The following is an 18,818-nucleotide window of genomic DNA, read 5'->3' on the forward strand; positions in this document are numbered from 1 at the left end:
TCCCTAACCTTTCAGTACCTTGTCAATTTAGTCCTTACTACTATCTTTTGGATAAAAATTGATGATATGTCTAATGGCCAAAATAAAAAATTAGCTTCCGTTGATGTGACAATAAATTAAAATTTTATTTTGACCGTTTGTTATGTCAGGAATTTTCATTCAAGATATAACTGTAGGGACTAAAGTGACACGGCACTGAAAGGTTTGGGACCAAATTGACACAATTGAAAGGTTAGAGACCATATTGAAATATAGTGTAAAGTATAGGGACCAAATATGTAATTTATCCAAAAAGATACAAACTTTACTAACGGGGGGGTAAAACTTCAAGTGAAAGTTAACTTCCCTAGCTTGATAGGTATATTTATTTTGAATTGTTTTGATCTACAAATTAATAACTTCATGAATGTATACAAAAATGGGTAAAAGTAAAACCCCATGAATGTTGACACTTGACCGGGCAGTCGGGCACCGTTCTGTAGTTTATCCCATCACTCTAAAACCATCATTATGAGTCAAAATAAAATTGACATGATAACTTATTTTCTAGCACTAATATGGCAATGAAGATAGACAGCATAAATAATAAAGGTCCTCCGCTAGCTCCAACAATTTGATGGCCTCCCACCTTTTTCTGCCATTGAAAAGTTTAAAACGAATCTACCTAGCTACGACAAGAAAGTAGAAACAAATTCATTTGTTTTGATTAATTGGAGGGTTTCATAAGAGAGCCCCTATTTTTCAAGTTAGTTATCAATAATGGTTTTAGATACTGATAATAAATATCTCTCTTAAGTAAAGCTAATTTGGAAATTATAGGAATGTATAGTAAATTATTGATTATTTTAAAAGTTTAAATTAAAAAAAAAAAGTGAATTTAGTTATTTAATCATTATTTTAAAGGAAGGAAGAAATATATACTTCCACTTACTGATTTATGGGTCTAACAAACATTCGATTAAAAATAAGCTTAAAAAGAAAGAAGGAAGGTTAATTTATATATCATTTCAAGGTTAATTTTTAATTGTACCATATATATGTATGTGTTATACACTAAATGATAATTAATGATCATCATAGAGCGAATGTCATAGATTGAAGTGTATGTGTGTGTATATATATATATTAATAGGTAAAGCTGATGAAAGAAAATCTAATTAGGTTTTAAATTGGATTTCAATTGTTATCTAATTTTGTGTCACATGTCCTATTTAAGTTTTTTTTTTTTTAAATTTTTGTTCTATGTAAGTTAATGAGTTGCAAAAGACGAAAAGTCTAATGTAAATAAATCATCAAAAACCCAATAAACAAAAAAAGAATAAAAAAAAGAATAGTAAATTCATGTGTATATCCAAAAGAATTTTTTTTTTTTTTTAAAAGAGTATAATTTGAATTGATATGTGTGTGTAATTGTAATTTTTTTTTTAATTATACTGTATATATACACAAGTTATATACTAGTACCATTAATAATAGACTGTACGATTGTATAGCTATATAATCAATATTGGTGAAAATGAGATGAATGGATGTGCATTGTATAGACCTAAGGTCATCTGATTTTAATTGTCCCAACTATGTTTGCCTTATTCTGGGAGGTTATGTAATTTATTTTTATTTTTTGAGAAAATTTACTTGATTAATTAGTACAAAAAAAAATTCTTCTAAAAAAAAAGGGATAATTACAATAAATTCATTTGTAGTTTGGTCAATTTGCACTTTGCCTACCCGTGGTTTAAAACTTAACACTTTGCTCACTTGTGATTCATTCTGTTTGCTCTCTGTTACCCACATCACCCTTAGACTTTAGAAAAACACATTTTTATTTGAAATCACAACATAAAACGAATCAAAACTTCTTCCCCTTAGAAAATTTCTCACGAGACCTATTTTCATATGAAATAAATATTATGCCTCCAAAGGTCTATTGAGACAGGAAAATGCTTCTACTTACAATGCAAGACAAAACCTTGATTAATTAGTACAAAAAAATATCTTATAACCAAAAAAAAAAAAAAAACCTTTGATCTCTATATGCTAATTTTACATCGTTTGGAAATGAGTAATGATGTGAACTTTTAAGTGTGTTGGAAATTTTGAAAACTGAATATTTTTGGAATAAACTTACTTAATTACGTTTTATTAATTTCTATAGATGAAGACTTATTATTAAAAGGTAGTTCTCTTAATCAATAAATAAAAAACCCTTAAAAATAGTTATTTCCATGAATTTTGTAGAACAAGAAACTATGATAGGGCTACACCCCATCAAAGGTCACACCACTTTTTTATGTATAATATTTATATTAAGGTAAATTGCAAATTACACCCCTAAAATTTGGAGGTATTTTGGATTTTACATCCTAAAATTTCAAAATCTGGATTTTACCTCTCTAAATTTGGGGTGTTTGGATTTTATACCTTGATGTTTCACATTTTGGATTTTACCTCCAAAAGTTTGGGAGTGTTTGGATTTTACAACTCAAATTCTAAAACTTCAAGGTGTAAAATCTTAACATCCTAAAATTTTGAGGAGTAAAATCCAAATACCTCTAAAATTTAGGGAGTAAAATTAAAATTCTAAAATGTTAGGGTGTAAAATTCAAACATTAATCTCAAACTTCAGGGGTTAAAATCCAAGTTCTAAAACTTTAAGGTGTAAAATCCAAACACTCCAAAATTTTAAGAAGTGTAATTTATAATTTACCCTTTATATTATTTGTAGGTTTTTATTTTTTTTTTGCTGAATATTATTATTTGTTGGTGCTTAAGCCTCTCTCCTTAGGATTTGAATTTATAGTGTATTCTAAATTCTATATACAAATAAAGGTATGCCCCATCAACTTTGACTGGTTCATCATATTATAATTTCTTCCTTCAATGAATTAGTGATATAGTATTTTAATATAATTAACCTAAAATAAAGGGACTTAATAGGGGCTTCATCCATTTTCATCTCTAATATTGCTCAAACTTGTAACATATTAAGGCTAGCTAGTGTTATACACCATTCAAATTAGTTCAAATTTTAAAATAATTAAAAAAAATACAAACTTTACTAACTTGAAAGGTGTAGGGACTGGATTTGGAGCCCAACTCCAGATTTTCTAGAGTCTTGATCCAAAGAGCCCAATACAATGAATTTATGTAGAGTATGGGTTGAAGAACTAGGTTAAAATGAGTTGAATTACGGCTTGCATGGGATTTAAGGGTAAATGAACACGAAATAAGATCTGTCACGGTCAAAAGACCATTTGTCCGAGGAGATTGGAATTTTTAGGATCATAAATCACCATATTAGGGTTCTTTTACATGCTCTCAATTTCTCTCTCCCTTTTTCTTCCTTTCTTCTCTGCCCCCCTCTTGTTGGAGCTTTCTTACATTATATAGGCTATCTCTGATCATCTGGACCTTACACTTGTTGGTCACTTGGACTCATACCTGAGCATCTATCCCATCAGACACCCCTTACAGTCCTTTGTGAGTTGCGGCAACCAAGGTAGTACTGTTCAGGAGTCTTTTCCACATTAATGCGGCTAGAAAAGCAACTATATTGTATTTAATGTAGTGGTGGCAGCCTTTCCTTAGATATTTTGAGTTTTCTTCCTTTTCACGTGCTTAGGGAGTGTGCCTCAACAATTTGAACATACGTTTGCTCCGGATTTTCGGTGTCCGAGGAGAAGGTCCTCCTCAGACCTTCTTTCTTTGTCTCCCATGATAAGGCTTGTAATGTAGATCATCTAAGTCATGTTGTCTCCTCGGACTCGCTAGTGTCCTCGAACAAGCCCAAGGCCCAACTCGTTACTTTGGGTCATAGCCCCCACAAAAGATATTCCAAAAAAAGAAAAAAAATAAGGGTAAAAGTAATTTCAAGTGAAAGGTAACTTTCCTAACTTGAAAGGTATATTTATTTTGAATTGTTTTGATCTACAAATTAGTAACTTCATGAATGTATACAAAAATGGGTAAAAGTAAAACCCCATGAATGTTGACACTTGACCGGGCAGTCGGGCATCGTTCTGTAGTTTATCCCATCACTCTAAAACCATCATTATGAGTCAAAATAAAATTGACATGATAACTTATTTTCTAGCACTAATATGGCAATGCAGATAGACAGGATAAATAATAAAGGTCCTCCGCTAGCTCCAACAATTTGATGGCCTCCCACCTTTTTCTGCCATTGAAAAGTTTAAAACGAATCTACCTAGCTAGGACAAGAAAGTAGAAACAAATTCATTTGTTTTGATTAATTGGAGGGTTTCATAAGAGAGCCCCTATTTTTCTAGTTAGTAATCAATAATGGTTTTAGATACTGATAATAAATATCTCTCTAGAGTAAAGCAAATTTGGAAATTATAGGAATGTATAGTAAATTATTGGTTATTTTAAAAGTTGATGATACTAAAAAAAAAAAAAAAAAAGTGAATTTAGTCATTTAATAATTATTTTAACGGAACGAAGAAATATATACTTCCACTTACTGACTTATGGGTCTAATTAACAAACATTCGATTAAAAATAAGCTTACAAAGAAAGAAGCAAGGTTAATTTAAATATCATTTCAAAGAATCCAAACACAAGTCTTTTCTGGTGAACTTTTATTGAGGTGAATGGTGAGTTACATCTTGCAGCTTGTACAATGCCACAACTTTAAGAAACCATAGAACAAAAATAAAACGATCAATTAATGTGCTTTATTATTACTCAACCATCATTATTAGAACGAGCAATCTTGAGCACTTGCTCAAGGTGGTGAGCAGTATCAGGAGGGTGTGCCTCCAATCTAGGTCTCTCTGGCAAAACCCATCTCCCATCACCATTCCTCACCATCCCTTTGTTCTCATCTTGCCTCCAACATGGTGGCACACCGTACTCACTCTTCAAGAAATCACAACACTTGTTGACAAGTGCAATATCTCTCTTATTCACCAAGCAAAACCTCCTCCCCTTGCCATGGTACCCATCCACCAAGTGTATATGAGCCTCCAAATTGTGTGCACAACCCATATCATTAGTGGGCTTTAGAAATGGACTATGAGTGTGATCCAACGCAAGTTCCACTCCAACATGAGCATAACTCCAAGGAAATGACATAGCATCCTCCACATACTTTTGAAATTGGAATTTCTCATTTGCTATAATACCAGGCACATTTGGTACTTTATCTTGCACATTAATCACTCTTAGTACCTTAACTCCAAGCTCATCACACCGTTCCTTAAATTTAAGGTTACCCACTCTAGGACCTGCAAAGGAGTACACTGTGATGGGAATTTTATTTGTCACACACTCATCATCACGCACAATATTTAGCCTCATCTCAGCTATATCATAAGAACTTAATATAGCCAAAGCAGCACCAAGACTATGCCCAGTGATTGTGATACTAATTTCTTCACCTCTATAGTAATCAGTAAGCCTCTTGATCTCAGCTAGAACTTGTTCACGAGCTGAGTATGAGCAATACTTGCAAGCATCTTCTTTTTTTGTGTACAAATCATAGAACCCTGTTTCAATCTTGATTGTTGGGTCATCACCAAAGTTAGCAGGGTGGAGAATATCCTTGAGATCAGATATCCATTCAAGGTAGGTGACTGTGCCTCTCCATGCAATAACAATATCACGACGCCCTAGCCTTTTGACCTCTTCTTCATCGGTGGTGACTGCTACATAGCCCATCCAGTTTGCATGGGTGCTCCAAACGCTGCTCATCTTGGCTTTTTGAAAGAAATTGGGCAGGTTGATGTTTGAAGTTGCGTATAAGTAGCGGCTGATTTCGTATCCACAGTTAGCCATGTCAAGCTTTTCGAAGAAATGGGCTCCTTGGTATTTGCATGTGCCACAATACTTGGAGTGAGGGTCAAAATCGAAGGAATCATAGCAAGCTTGTGCAAATTCTCCATACCTATTAGAATAACGGTTGAGTGATTAAATTTATAATTTCTTCAAAGTTTAAAATTTTTGGACAATCAATCAATATCAGAATAGATGGTCTTGAGTTCTAAGCTTTAAGAAGAATTTGGAGAACCTGATTATTTCATTTCGGAGGTGGGAATTCATGGGGTCTAGAAGTCCTTCCCAGTCATTGCAGCCTTGAATTTCCTTCCAAATTTCACAAAGAGGCTCCTCCTCCTCCTTCTCCTCCTCCTTTTCTTCCTCGAAAACTAGAGTTTGAGCTGGTAATTTATCCAACTGTGGGGTTAAGCTTGAGACTGAAGAGCAGTTTATAGATGTTCTTGGCTTCGGTGAAAAGGGTTTGTTTAAAAAGAGGAGATTTTTGGATTTGTTGAGGTTGTATCTTGGTAGGAGGCATTGAGAAAGAGGTGGGGGGTTTGATGACTTGGGATTAATGTTGAGTGATAGTAGCAAAGAATCCATGAAAGGTTTTTCTCTCCTCTTGGCCTAGAAGGCTTTTTTTTTTTCTTTTTTAGAGAGAGAGAGAGAAAATTAAGTGGGTTGTATTTGCAATGATGTCAAATGTGTGAGGAATATAGAAGAAACACAGTGCTTGATATGAGGATTTTGTGGCTTATGGGGTCCTGTCCTGTCACTTCTGTGTGTATGCAAGGGCGAAAGGGAGAGAGAATGGGTGGAAAATACTTGTAAGATCTGGACAAGAAAGCGATGAGCAATAACTGTTGGAAGTAATTGGTTGCTGAAGAGTGGCTATTGTTATAGGCCAATATGGGTGTGAGAGAGAAAAGATCAATGCGAGAGAAATTCAGAGACTGTTTGGATGCGTTTTTTTTTTTTTTTATCACTCAATTTCCGTCACTTAATTTTCATCACTTATCACTCATCATTAGCTTGTATCACTCAATTTCCATCACTTATAGCTCATCACTTATCACTCATCACTTAAAATACTATACCTGTTTGGCATCATCACTCAATATTTTTCACACTGTTTATGGGCCCCATACCTGTCACTTTGTGCAGTTTTTTTTTTTTTAATACCCAAACTCATCAAACCCAGTGGAAAAAAAAAAAAAAAAACCGAACCCAATGAAAGAATAAGGAAAAAAAAAAAAGAAGAAGCAAGAACTGAAGACAGAAGCCAGTGAAAGAAGAAGGAAAAATAAAAGGAAGAACTGAAGATCGAACCAATGAAAGAAGAAGGGGGAAAAAAACTGAAGACCGAACCAGTGAAAGAAGAAGAAGAACAAAAAATAAAAATAAGGAAGAACTGAAGACCAAACCCAGGAGAAGAAAGGGAAAAAAAAAAAAAAGGTCAAAAGGTGTGGTTGTGGGTCCCTCCATGTGTGTTTATTTTCGGAAATACCATTGAGTTATGAGTTACGGAAACTAAAAACAGCTAAAATGTGTTTTCAGTTTTCATAACTCAAAAATTAGAGAATTTAGTGATGGAAACAGAGTTATGGTGGTGTCAAACAGACTTTTAGCTATAGGTCCCATCATTTTTGAGTTATGAGTTATGGAAACAGAAATATAAATTATGAAAATTGATGAACCAAATAGCTTCTCAAGTACTCTATGAGTGGGGTAACCAGCAGGGTACGTGGTGTTGATATATATAGGGGTTGTTGAAGAGTATAAATCAGTACCCATATTTTCAAGGCAACAGAGGTCTTGAAGTTGTGAAATTTTGGTTTTGCATAAAATTTTTTCCATATTTCAGTGTTTGGTATAACTGAAATTGTTAGTCAATAGAAAATATTTTCAAATGATCAATGAAAAATTATATATTATCAAAATGGAGAAAAAGGGTTAAAACTTAGGCTGCATTTGTTTCGGGTGTAAATGGAATTAGGAAAATATTTTACACCCTTGTGTGTGTTTGGATGCACATGTAAAATAAAGTCAAATTGGAAATTTTGAATTTTGATCGTAAAATTTTCCCCTCAACTCGTAAAATGGATTACGGGTTTGATTTACCTTCAAATCACATTTTCGAAACTCACACCCAGAGAAAGAGAGAAAGAAGACCTCTCATCACTCATGTGAAGTCCAAGCCGAGCAAGGAGAGGGTACTTCGCCGACCCATCCCACTTCGCCGACCCATCCCTCATACTCACCGACCCATCCCTTGTCCTCGTCCTCCGCTGACCCACCTCCATTGACCCATCCCTTGTCCTCACCAACCCATCCCTCATCCTCACCAACTCACCTCGGTCGACCCATCCGCCTCCATTCTTTTCCCTCAAGACCCACCTCCTTTCTTTTCCCTCAAGATCTGGGATTTTATGGGGTTCATATAGTGTGTTTTTATTTTGTTTACATGATTTGGTTAAGGTAGTAACAATAATTTGTTCTTGGTTGCAATTGATTTGTTTTTGCTGGATTTGCTTATATTAGGCAAGGTTTTTGAGCATTATCTAGAAAATGTTTTACATGCAAAACCAAACACTGGAAATACCTTTTCAAGTGTATTTTACAAGACACAACCAAACAGGAAAAAATGATTTCCTTTCCGTAAAATATTTTTAATTGAAAATATTTTACACTCAGAAAACATTTTACATATTGCCAAATGCAGCCTTAATAAAAGGTTGTATAGTGTAAATCGGTTTGTGGAAATTTTTTATGTAACCAAACATAGAAAATTATTTTCAGGTCATAATCATATAACAAAAAATAAAATTTTATCCCACCAAAATCAATTTTCCTCTAAACTATCTTATACTGAATAGGTGTAATGAATATTCTCATTGACAGTGACTTTCATGTATATATATAGTTTCTTATATTTTAACCTTCTCTAGACTATACTTTATGATAAATATATATTCTTCTCTTTCTCGAGACTATACATAATTACTCAAAGAGGAAAAAAATAATAATAAAAATAAAAGGAAGTTAAATGCAAGGTTTTCAGAACCAGACCGAACCGAAAGGTCGGACCGTGAAAATCAAGAACCGGGATGAAAACCGGTTTGTTAAGCCTAAAGAACTAAATTTTTTATTAATTCTATGAACCCCTAAAACCGGGGTTGGACCGCATGAACCGGTGAGAATCATGCGGTCCAACCCCTTAGCATTAAAAAAAAAAAAAAAAAAAAAAACAACAACAACAACAACAACAACTTAACACAATTTTATTCTACTTAATTAAATTATCCATCTCTTACAAGGAATAAAAAAAATTATAATTAAAATCCTTCAAAAATATTCAACTTTACTTCAAAAATTAATCATAAATTTTAATGTTTTCATGGTTATTATTTTATTTTATTTTATTAACTTTCTTATTTAATTATTAAATATTTACTTAAAAATCATTAAATTTCCCTCACATGTATAGATATATTGTCAATTTTGCTAGTTTTATAAATTTAATATCTATATTTAAACTTTAATTAATTATGATGTCATCACGGTTCGACTTTGGTTCGATCTTAAAAACCTTAAATCTCTCTCTTTTATGGTTCAATGAACAATTCAGGTCTAAAAACCTTGGTGAAATGTGGGTCAGGAGCGTTAGATAGCAAAAAAGGTGGAGTTTAAGAAAGTGCAGCACCCTAGCGAGCTCAATAGTGTGGGTTGCCCATTAAAATTTGTCAGTTTTGACTAAGCTACAAAGTAGATGGTGATGTTTTCTCCCTTGTGTTTGTTTCTCAAGAAACAAATAAATTTATTGTTAACCGTTCGTGCCATTATAATGTTAATGAAGCCAACATAGAAATAGACCCCACATGATTTTAGGCACATCAACAAAAAATAAGTTTATTGTGATTGCTTGAGGGATGATAATATGTTTATTGTTCGGTAATTACGTGTATGTGGAGTCCTATATAAAATGATAAAGAAAAAAAATGAGTGATTAATATAATATAATTGAATCCAAATCAATAAGCTTGAATTAAGTGGTGTTCTTATATCTCATATTATAAAAAACAAAGAAAAACTACCTAGTTCCAATATAGGACATACCAGGATGGAAGCTTCTTCTTCTTGTATAATCCTTCTTTTTGTTCACTCAGGCAGTCAGGCTGGCAAAGTCATATTCTCTTAAAGATAAGCACATTTTTGCTAATAATATACAAATTGAGATTCATTTAAAACATGCTAATAATATTTTAGATCATAAGGATCTAAAATATGCTGCCTTTAAAAGAATGAAAGATATAAATATAAATATATATATATATATATATCATATTATTAGTCTATAATATGGTTATCAAAATTTCAATCCTACATCTTAGAATCTTAAGATCCTACGATCTTACCCCATAAAAATGATCCAAATTAATCTAGAGAATCTTTTATGGGATAGGATCCTTACAATCTTGGATGATGGAATGTAAGCTCCAACAATCCTACTCTAAAGGATCCTACCCCATAGAATCAATTTGAATTGGTGTAGATCGTTCATTAATTGATGTATCTGGTTAGGTTTAGTATTCTAATTATTTGCTTAGATTGTGGCATTATAGAGTCTTGATGGTTATTTAGGTATTTGGATGCTAATTAAGCATTTTTTTAGCTTTTTAAATAGATTAAGTTGAAACTTAAGCATATTTGTTTCGTTAGTATATACATAGTGATATATGGTATACAAATTACATTATATTCATGCAATTTTTTTTATATGGATAAAGACATAATTTAGATGATTATTCAACATACAAAATTACAATCAATATGTTTTTTGCTCTAAGTTATAAAATACTTAAAATCTTATAATCAACAATCCGTTTCTATAATCTACGATTCCACTGACCGTCTTTATACATATATTTGATGGGTCTATGTTTTGAAACTTTTGATGATCCTAACTTTGTGAGCTCAATTTTTGTATTTATTATTGCAATAGTGGGATGACTATTGACTTACCTAGCAGATTCTTATTATTTACTGAAATTTCTTTGTGAAAGAGGCCATATGGTCAACAAAACTAGCCACTCTTTAAGGAGGCATCAATTCTAATTTCCAGGTCTAAATAAATTATCACACACGATAATTTTCACCGACCGATATCAAGGATTCATTTGGAAATCTCTCCAATAAAATTGGCAGCATTCAAGAAACAATATGCTTTACACTTTTTCTTTTTTTTTAACATGCAATTTACTTTTACACAGACCTAATGGAGTTGGACCACATCAGCATTATGGATATAGACCAACGAATAGCAGAGAGCCACAATAATCTTAGAGAAGTAGCTAGTCATGGTCCAGTTAAATTCATGATGATTGAGGGTCAATTTATATATAATGGCAGGGAAGGTCTAGTCCTTTTGGAGAGATTTCCAACTGACATAGGTTGACTTGAATCAGTGGGTTATGCATACAAATGTTATGCTTTGTGAAAAATTGGGCTTTCATAAATTATTTAAACAATTTTTTTTTCAATAAATTATTACAATTCATATAATAAATTTGCTAAAATTATATTTCAAATTTCCAAATTCATCTAACTAGTTATCAAAATACCAGAACCAATCAAACTAAAAAATTAAAATAGGATGATAGAATAAACTTATATACATAACAGGTCAAGTTGGGTTAAATGGGTTAAAAATACTATCAATCCAAATGAAACCAAACCCGAACTAAGGTTCAAAATAAAATTCTAATCCATAAAAACCAACCCGAAGCATAGGGTTGGGTTGAGTTTGCTTTGTTTGGTTGTTAGGTTTGATACACACTCGTAGTGGTAGGTCCCAAATTGTAGGCAAATGGAACCATGCTAATATTATTATATGTAAATAAACGTTGGTGGGACACAATAAATGCTAATACAAGAGAGATTAAAAATTAGTTTAGAGAGAAATTCTTCAAATTCACACTAAAAATTTAACATTGTTACATTTTTTGAAAATCTAACTATTAAATTACATTTTTTTTATATTTTTAACACACATGTCAAATTTTGTTAAAATCAAATATTATTTATTATTCGATCTATAAATTTAATTTTTATGCATACTTTAAAACTACAAAAATTTTAAAATTAAATATTTGATTGATAATATAGTTATTAATTTTTTTATTTTTTTAAAATTTTATGAACATAAAAAATATAGTAAGAAAATACCATCTTACAGAGATTTTGTTAAAATTTATATTTAATAAAAATAAATAAAAAAATAAAAAGTTTGAAAAGTTTCCTTGTACCGTAAACTAGTTGGCACTGCTCGTCCTCGAGGTTTGGTAGTCCTTAGCTCCTTATATGTATTCTGGACTCTAGAGGCTTCCTTGTGTGACGGCACATCAGGCACATGCTGCTGATGGTAAAGTTGCTAACAAAGTTGGTGATAAGACTGCTGGTAAAAAGCCTATAGTATAGGTAAAATAGGAGGTAAACTACAGGTAGCATAGTGTTGTTGAGGAAGGCAGTAGTCTGTTACTGTTTATGTACACGTGTCAGAGTTTGGAGCAATTGATCGAGATTCAGTAATGAATAAGAACAGAATTTTCTTCCATCAAATCTCTCTCTCTCTCTCTCTCGCTCTCGTTCTTCTCTGTTTTTCCTTTATTTCTTTCTTCTTGCATTGCATTACTTTTCAGTTTTCACCTTGTACAAATTGGGATTCTTTCTGAGCCTACTGGGTCCACCGTCCACCCTTGCACGCCGATCAGACACGCACAGGCGGGCCTCATTATTCGAGTCAGAACTTAGATGAAGGGTCAAGCTCAAGCTATCCAATCAGCCACAAATGTTCCACAATAAGCCAACCTGAAGGTTTGCTATTTTTTGTGTGTTTAATTGATATTTTTGGTCAATCACATGGTTTGAGGAACCAAAAAATAGAAACAAGAAATACGCATGAGATATGATAACTATTGATGTTTTAATTTGACGAAAAAAAGTTATCATAAAAAACAAATACTACAGGTTAAAATTTTCTAAAAAAGAAAAAGTAATAAAAAAAAATGTAGATAGACAAAAGTGAACAGAACCCAAAATTTGATTGACAATGTAATTAACCTTTTTTAGGTTTTATTAAAAAAAAAAAAAAAACAAACTTTGAGTAAAAAAATATTATTTCCAAAAAGATCGCTAATAGATTTGATACCTGGCTTATTTTATACCATTCAAAAAAATTAAAACTATGTGTTAATGTCCATTTTTCCAAAATGCCATACAAAGGAAAACTCAAAAAATACTTTGGACTCCTATTAGTTGTTAAACTCACTAAAAAAAAACTTTGGACACATTCTTTCCTCAATTTTTGCATGGCCCAAGGCCAAGCCATATAATTTTTTAATATAAAATTTTGAAAAAGTGTGGTTTGGAATGAGTAAGGTCTATTTGAGCTTACCCATTGGCGATTGACCTGAGAGATATAACCCTAAACCTTTAAAGCCATATTTTCCAATCCATAAAATCATTAATTTTCAGGTACTGTTAAATTATATGATTATTGACTAAGTTAATTAATTTTTACTTTTTAATTGTGTCACGTTCCAAAAATTTTATTTTTCATGCATCTTCCGAACTCTGTTTTGAACTTTCCTCCTTACCAATTATCTTTAAATCCCATTCTTCATTCATTGCTTTCATGAACATTAAAGAATGAATGAGTTGGATTCTACTTGATCAATAAAAGATCTTGTAGCATATGACAATGGTTTAAATCTTGAATTAGTAAGTTTATAGGTACCTCCACCATGACAATGGATTTTGCTGTGATCAATAATTTCAATAGATACCATAATTGTGATAATTTGTATTTGTTTAAATGTTGATAACATGGAAAAATCTAATCCAAAATGGATGGATAAAATTTAAGTTACTCCATGATAGAGTTATCCTAAGAACTCTAGAGCGTCCTGATCCTAAATCTTCATCATATAGTCTTACCTCCTGTTAAAGCTCTCTCTTTACTACTTATTGCTTTTTAATGTCATCAAAAAATGAGTGAGTTTGATGAAGGATTCTTTTAGCCTTAGTACTTGTAGCTGTAGGCATTCACTTTCTTTACCACAGCCAAGATTGAATTTGAAGGTGGTTGGTTACTGTGTTCAAGTGTCTACTTATCTTTTCTGCTCTTAGGATCAATCGGTAGTGTGCATTTGGATTAAGATGAAAAATGAAAATTATTTCAATATTTAGTTTATTTTTGCTACTATTTATGGACTCTGATACATTTTTTGGTACTATTTATGAGTCTCAAAGTACTATTTCAACTACCTTTTACCTTTACACTTAAATTATCCCCTGATGTATGTCAGCAAAAGATAAATCACTGGTCATTGCAAATAATAATGAAAATTCAGCAAAAGATCTGACATTTCTCCAATGTCTCTGCAAACAGTTCATCAAAATTACCATGAGAAAGATCCCTATGAAAAGGAGTTTGGCATCAGTGCTAGTGTAGACAACAGGCTCGCATCTGTTGAGGCTCGGATTCTTCCAGCTCCATGAATAATGTTTGAAGCCACTTCATTACTTTAAAAAATTAAGCCTCATACAGTCATACTACCAGAAAGTTGTTGATTATTATTTTATTACTTTACATAGTGTACAATACAGAACACATTTGGAGGCAGGGGCGGAGCCACGTTGCCCCTTGGGGGGGCCGTGGCCCCTGCAAAAAAAAAAAAAAGTCCAGCAAGTTATATTGAAATTTTAATTGGGCCCCCCCAATTATTTACATCCGGCCCCCCCTCCCTTTTCTGTTCATTTCACTCCCAGACCCAAGCAGCTTTAGTTTCAATTGTAGGCTACTTTTATCTTCTAATAAAACAAAACATGGCCCCCTTATATTTAAATACCCAAAGGCACTACTCAACAAATTAACATTTTATCACCCATTCTCAATCTCAAAATTAGAACCCTTTCTTTTGCTATTTTTTTAAAGAGTTGCTACATCTACAAAATTTTTACAGTATTTTTACAAATCATAAGTGGTTAGTTATTATTGGTTCAAATTTGAATCTAACACTAAGATTACTTTTTTGCTCCAACAATAACAATCAATAACAACCTGCCACTTAGAATTTGTTGTAAAAATGTTATAAAAATATTGTAGACATATCATTTCTCTTCTTTTTATTCTCTTCTTGTCTTCTGTGTACACGCCACCGCCCACTCCACTAATACCAGCAGCCCCCAAACAAAACAAAACCTCAGCTTAGCCCTCCTTTCAAACTCAGTCCTCACGATCCAAAAAAAAAAAAAACTTGACCATTATTTTCTTTCTTCTTGCTTTCTTAAAATAAATCATTCAGAGGATAAGTTTTCAGTTTTCTTTTCTTTCTTCAGCACACCTTCATCTCTTTTTTTAGTGTTTTTTTTTTTTTTCTTCTTCTCAACTATATACGCTTACTTAAATATTTACATGCACTTTAATTTTTCATAGATTTTTAGAGAAATATATGATTGGAGGCATGGGGAGGTATGAATAACATCCATATAATTAATAATAGGAATGATGATAGGTTGACTATTTAAATTACAGTGGAAATTTTTTTTTCCTTAAGTACGAATAACATCCATATAATTAAGTAAAAATTTCTAATTAAGAGTTTATTTTTTAAGTTCTTTTCAGGTTAATTTTTGAGTTATATTCTTAAAACTTAAAGAATTATGAGCAAACGAAAAACAATTGATGCATTCTTTAAGAAAAAAGATGTTAGCAATTTAGAATTTAGGACACCTATGGTTGTAGAAACAAATGTGGTTATAGATATAAATGTTGATACTTCAATGCCTAATAAACACCCTTCCAAATATTCAAGAATTCAATCTGAAGAGATAGATTGTGATCCAGGATCACGTAAACAAATATGTGAATTTCCTATTAATAAACAAGATGAATCTGACGAGTTTATCTCAAAAGAGGTCCATATCAACCTAAAAATATAGACTGTCCATACAACAATGATAATTATCGTTGTCAAAAATCGGCCCCCCCATGTAAAAAATCCTGGCTACGCCCCTGCATTTGCATAACCGTGTATAATATTGTACACATTTGTTTGGTCTACAATGTAAATCTTACGTTGATAGTAAAATGTAAATTAATAATTTTCCTTTCTTAAATAGCTTAAGTATCATGATACTAGAAAGAAAAGAGAATACTTGCCTCAAGTTGGTCAGTAAAAAATGATGAACAAGGTTTGTTAATGTCTAACGTGAGAGAAACATAAAAATTCAACAGCAAACTGATTTCTTAGGTTTTAAAGTCAAGAGATTATCTATTCTGACAGAAGGTTTGTTTTAATGCTGAAAGTAATAAATGGAAGCACCATCAGGCATCAGACATTGGGCTTTTATAAACTTCTCTTGGGCTCCAGCCCTGCTTGTAGTTTCTATCAACAGTTGTTTTCAGATGTACCAAATTTCTGGCATGGTAGGCTTTCCTGATTCAGTTCTGGGAAATGACAATTTTTCAGTAGAAATTAATGGGAGTAGCTTATCACCATTCTTTCCGGACAACAATGGCGCTTTGTATGGTAGTTAGCTTTTGCTACTAGCTGGCTATTTGGAGCTCACTTTACAATAGCAACTTGGACATTCCATGTGTATGGTTACTACGAGCAATACTGATTACAAAGTACTGTAGAATTCACAGTATGTATTTTATTTCTCACAATCTGAGATGAATTTGTGAAAGAGAAGGTTGATTTCCAATGTTGCCTTGTGAAACATGTCTTCAATTCTAGCAGATTGTATCTGGCAAATGTATCACTTAAATTCAATTTTTAGGTCTGTCATAATTGAATGATCTTACAGGGTTCTACGAGCGAAATTCAGAGCTTACTATGATTAATTGTAATCACTGGACTAGCTGAAATCAGATTCAATGATTTCTTTTTCTAAAGAAGTCCTTCTCAAAGTTTTAAATGGGAGGAAGAAATTACATGCTTTTAGATGGTTTAAGTATAAGGATTTCTTTGGTTAGTGACATTCCAAATTTTGAAGTTGATGCTACTCACTGAGAAACTGGAGAGAATTCTTGTTCATCTATCCATTAGCATTTTGAAACCTTAAAACCTCTATATCTATATAATATCTAAAATCTAAAACTTTAGAATTTATTGTTGTCACACTCCTTTTCATCCATATCAGCTTAGCATTTTATCCATGGTCCATTTAGGTCTAGTTTAGTCCACTTTGGTCTAATTAGTCCATTTGTTCTTTTTCGGTCCACTTTGCTCTATTCGGTCTACTGAAGTCCATTTCGATCTATTTAAGCCCATTTCAGTTCATCTATTCTATTTTGTTCCAATTCGGTCCATTACGGTCTATTTTGTCCATTTGCTTTATTTTAGTCTAATTCGGCCTATTAAGTCTAGTTCAGTCCACTACAGTCCAATTTGGTCCACTTCAGCCCATTCAGTGATGCATTATGAGGAGATATTTGCGTAGAAAAAGGAGTTACTTCATTAACAATTATATAGCCACCTTAGTGTAATGTTGGTAGGTTCTTAATTTAGTCCAATCAGTCCATTTGGTCCACTTTAGTCTATTTGGTCCACTTTGGTAATGCATTGTGTGGACTAAGGAGAGGTTTGTGTAGAAAAGGGAGCTGATTCATTGACAATTATGTCAAATTCTTAGAGTAATATTGGTAGGTTATTGATAAAATTACATTTCATTTATGTTGTTAATATCTTATATATTTGATTCTTTTTTAGGCCATTTAAGATGTGTAAATGATAAATCATTTATAAGGAGTACTAGAAACAAATCTCAACCACACATTACATTATTTACAAAATATCTCATCTTATATAATAATTGTATGTAAAAAATGCATTGTTTCCTTAAAAAAAAAAATTACAAAATTTAAAACACTTTCAAATAACAAATATTAATAGTTTTTTTTTTTATAGGAAAAAAATATAGATAGTTTAATTTAGTAAATCTAATATATTATATCAACTACATTTTATTAAAAATAATCACATCAATTTAATTTTTTTTAAAAACTATAAGTCTCATCTACTATTTTCATTTTTCTCTTAATCAAAAAAACAAAAAATGGCCAATTGTTTTTGCAACTTATACTATAAAAGTTATGATTCGCTCCAAGTTTGAGCATGCTGGTTATGATATAATAATATAACCATTTGTACAAAATGCGCCTAAATCTATAATACTAATATTATATACTGCACACAATCATAATGTTTGATTTATAACAGAAGTACAAAACCAATATTTAAGACTTAGTTATAACCGAGCTTACAATAAAAAAAAAAAAAATTGATTTAAAAAAAAATTATTAGTATCTTGGCCTAATGATAAACAACAATCATCATAGAGTGAAATCTGTAGGTTAAATCTTATCATATTTATATATATATAAAAAAAATATATATATATATATATATATATATACACATCTACATAATAATAGTATAAAAGCTGAATATTATAAATAAAAAAGTAATGTTATAGTCACAAACTATTTTACAACATTTATACAAACTATTAATATAACAAATTCTTACTGGTTCTCTTATCTGGATCTATCATCAAAATCAATTTTTACTTACTTATAATCACTAATTACATCAACCGTTTATATAAAAACACTTTGTTACCTTTTAAACTTTTAAAATAAGTAAATTAGGAAATTTTGTTTTTAGGAAAGCTTTTCCTACAACATTGTGAAGTTGAAATTGGGTGTATATCTAAATTTTATTTATTAAGACACTATTAATCTATCATTATCAATAGAGTAAGGCTATGGACACATAAAAATATACAACTTATCATATGTGTGATAATAGGTCATATAGAGATACTCCACCTCTTATAACTCAGGTGACAAATTGTATATAAAATCGTGTGTGTGTATATATATATATATATATTTTTTTTTTTTGATAAAAAAATCGTACATTTTTATGTGTCCAGCAGTGCAGTACCCTTTCCCAATGACATAAGGGATG

The 18,818-nt window shown here is 31.7% G+C and overlaps 1 protein-coding gene across 1 annotated transcript; it reads right to left on the reverse strand.

The window, feature by feature from the left end:
- Positions 1-4,580: 4,580 nt before the first annotated feature.
- On the reverse strand, positions 4,581-6,621 carry LOC115975179 (phospholipase A1-Igamma3, chloroplastic-like). The gene is made up of 2 exons (XM_031095875.1): positions 6,032-6,621; positions 4,581-5,908 (listed from the first exon to the last, which is right to left on the reverse strand). Exons 1-2 carry the CDS (start codon positions 6,379-6,381, stop codon positions 4,708-4,710), a joined length of 1,551 nt encoding a protein of 516 aa, XP_030951735.1. The 5' UTR covers positions 6,382-6,621; the 3' UTR covers positions 4,581-4,707.
- Between the last annotated feature and the right edge of the window lie 12,197 nt (positions 6,622-18,818).

This window comes from Quercus lobata, chromosome 1 (assembly GCF_001633185.2).
Source record: "Quercus lobata isolate SW786 chromosome 1, ValleyOak3.0 Primary Assembly, whole genome shotgun sequence".
Classification (NCBI taxonomy): domain Eukaryota; kingdom Viridiplantae; phylum Streptophyta; class Magnoliopsida; order Fagales; family Fagaceae; genus Quercus; species Quercus lobata.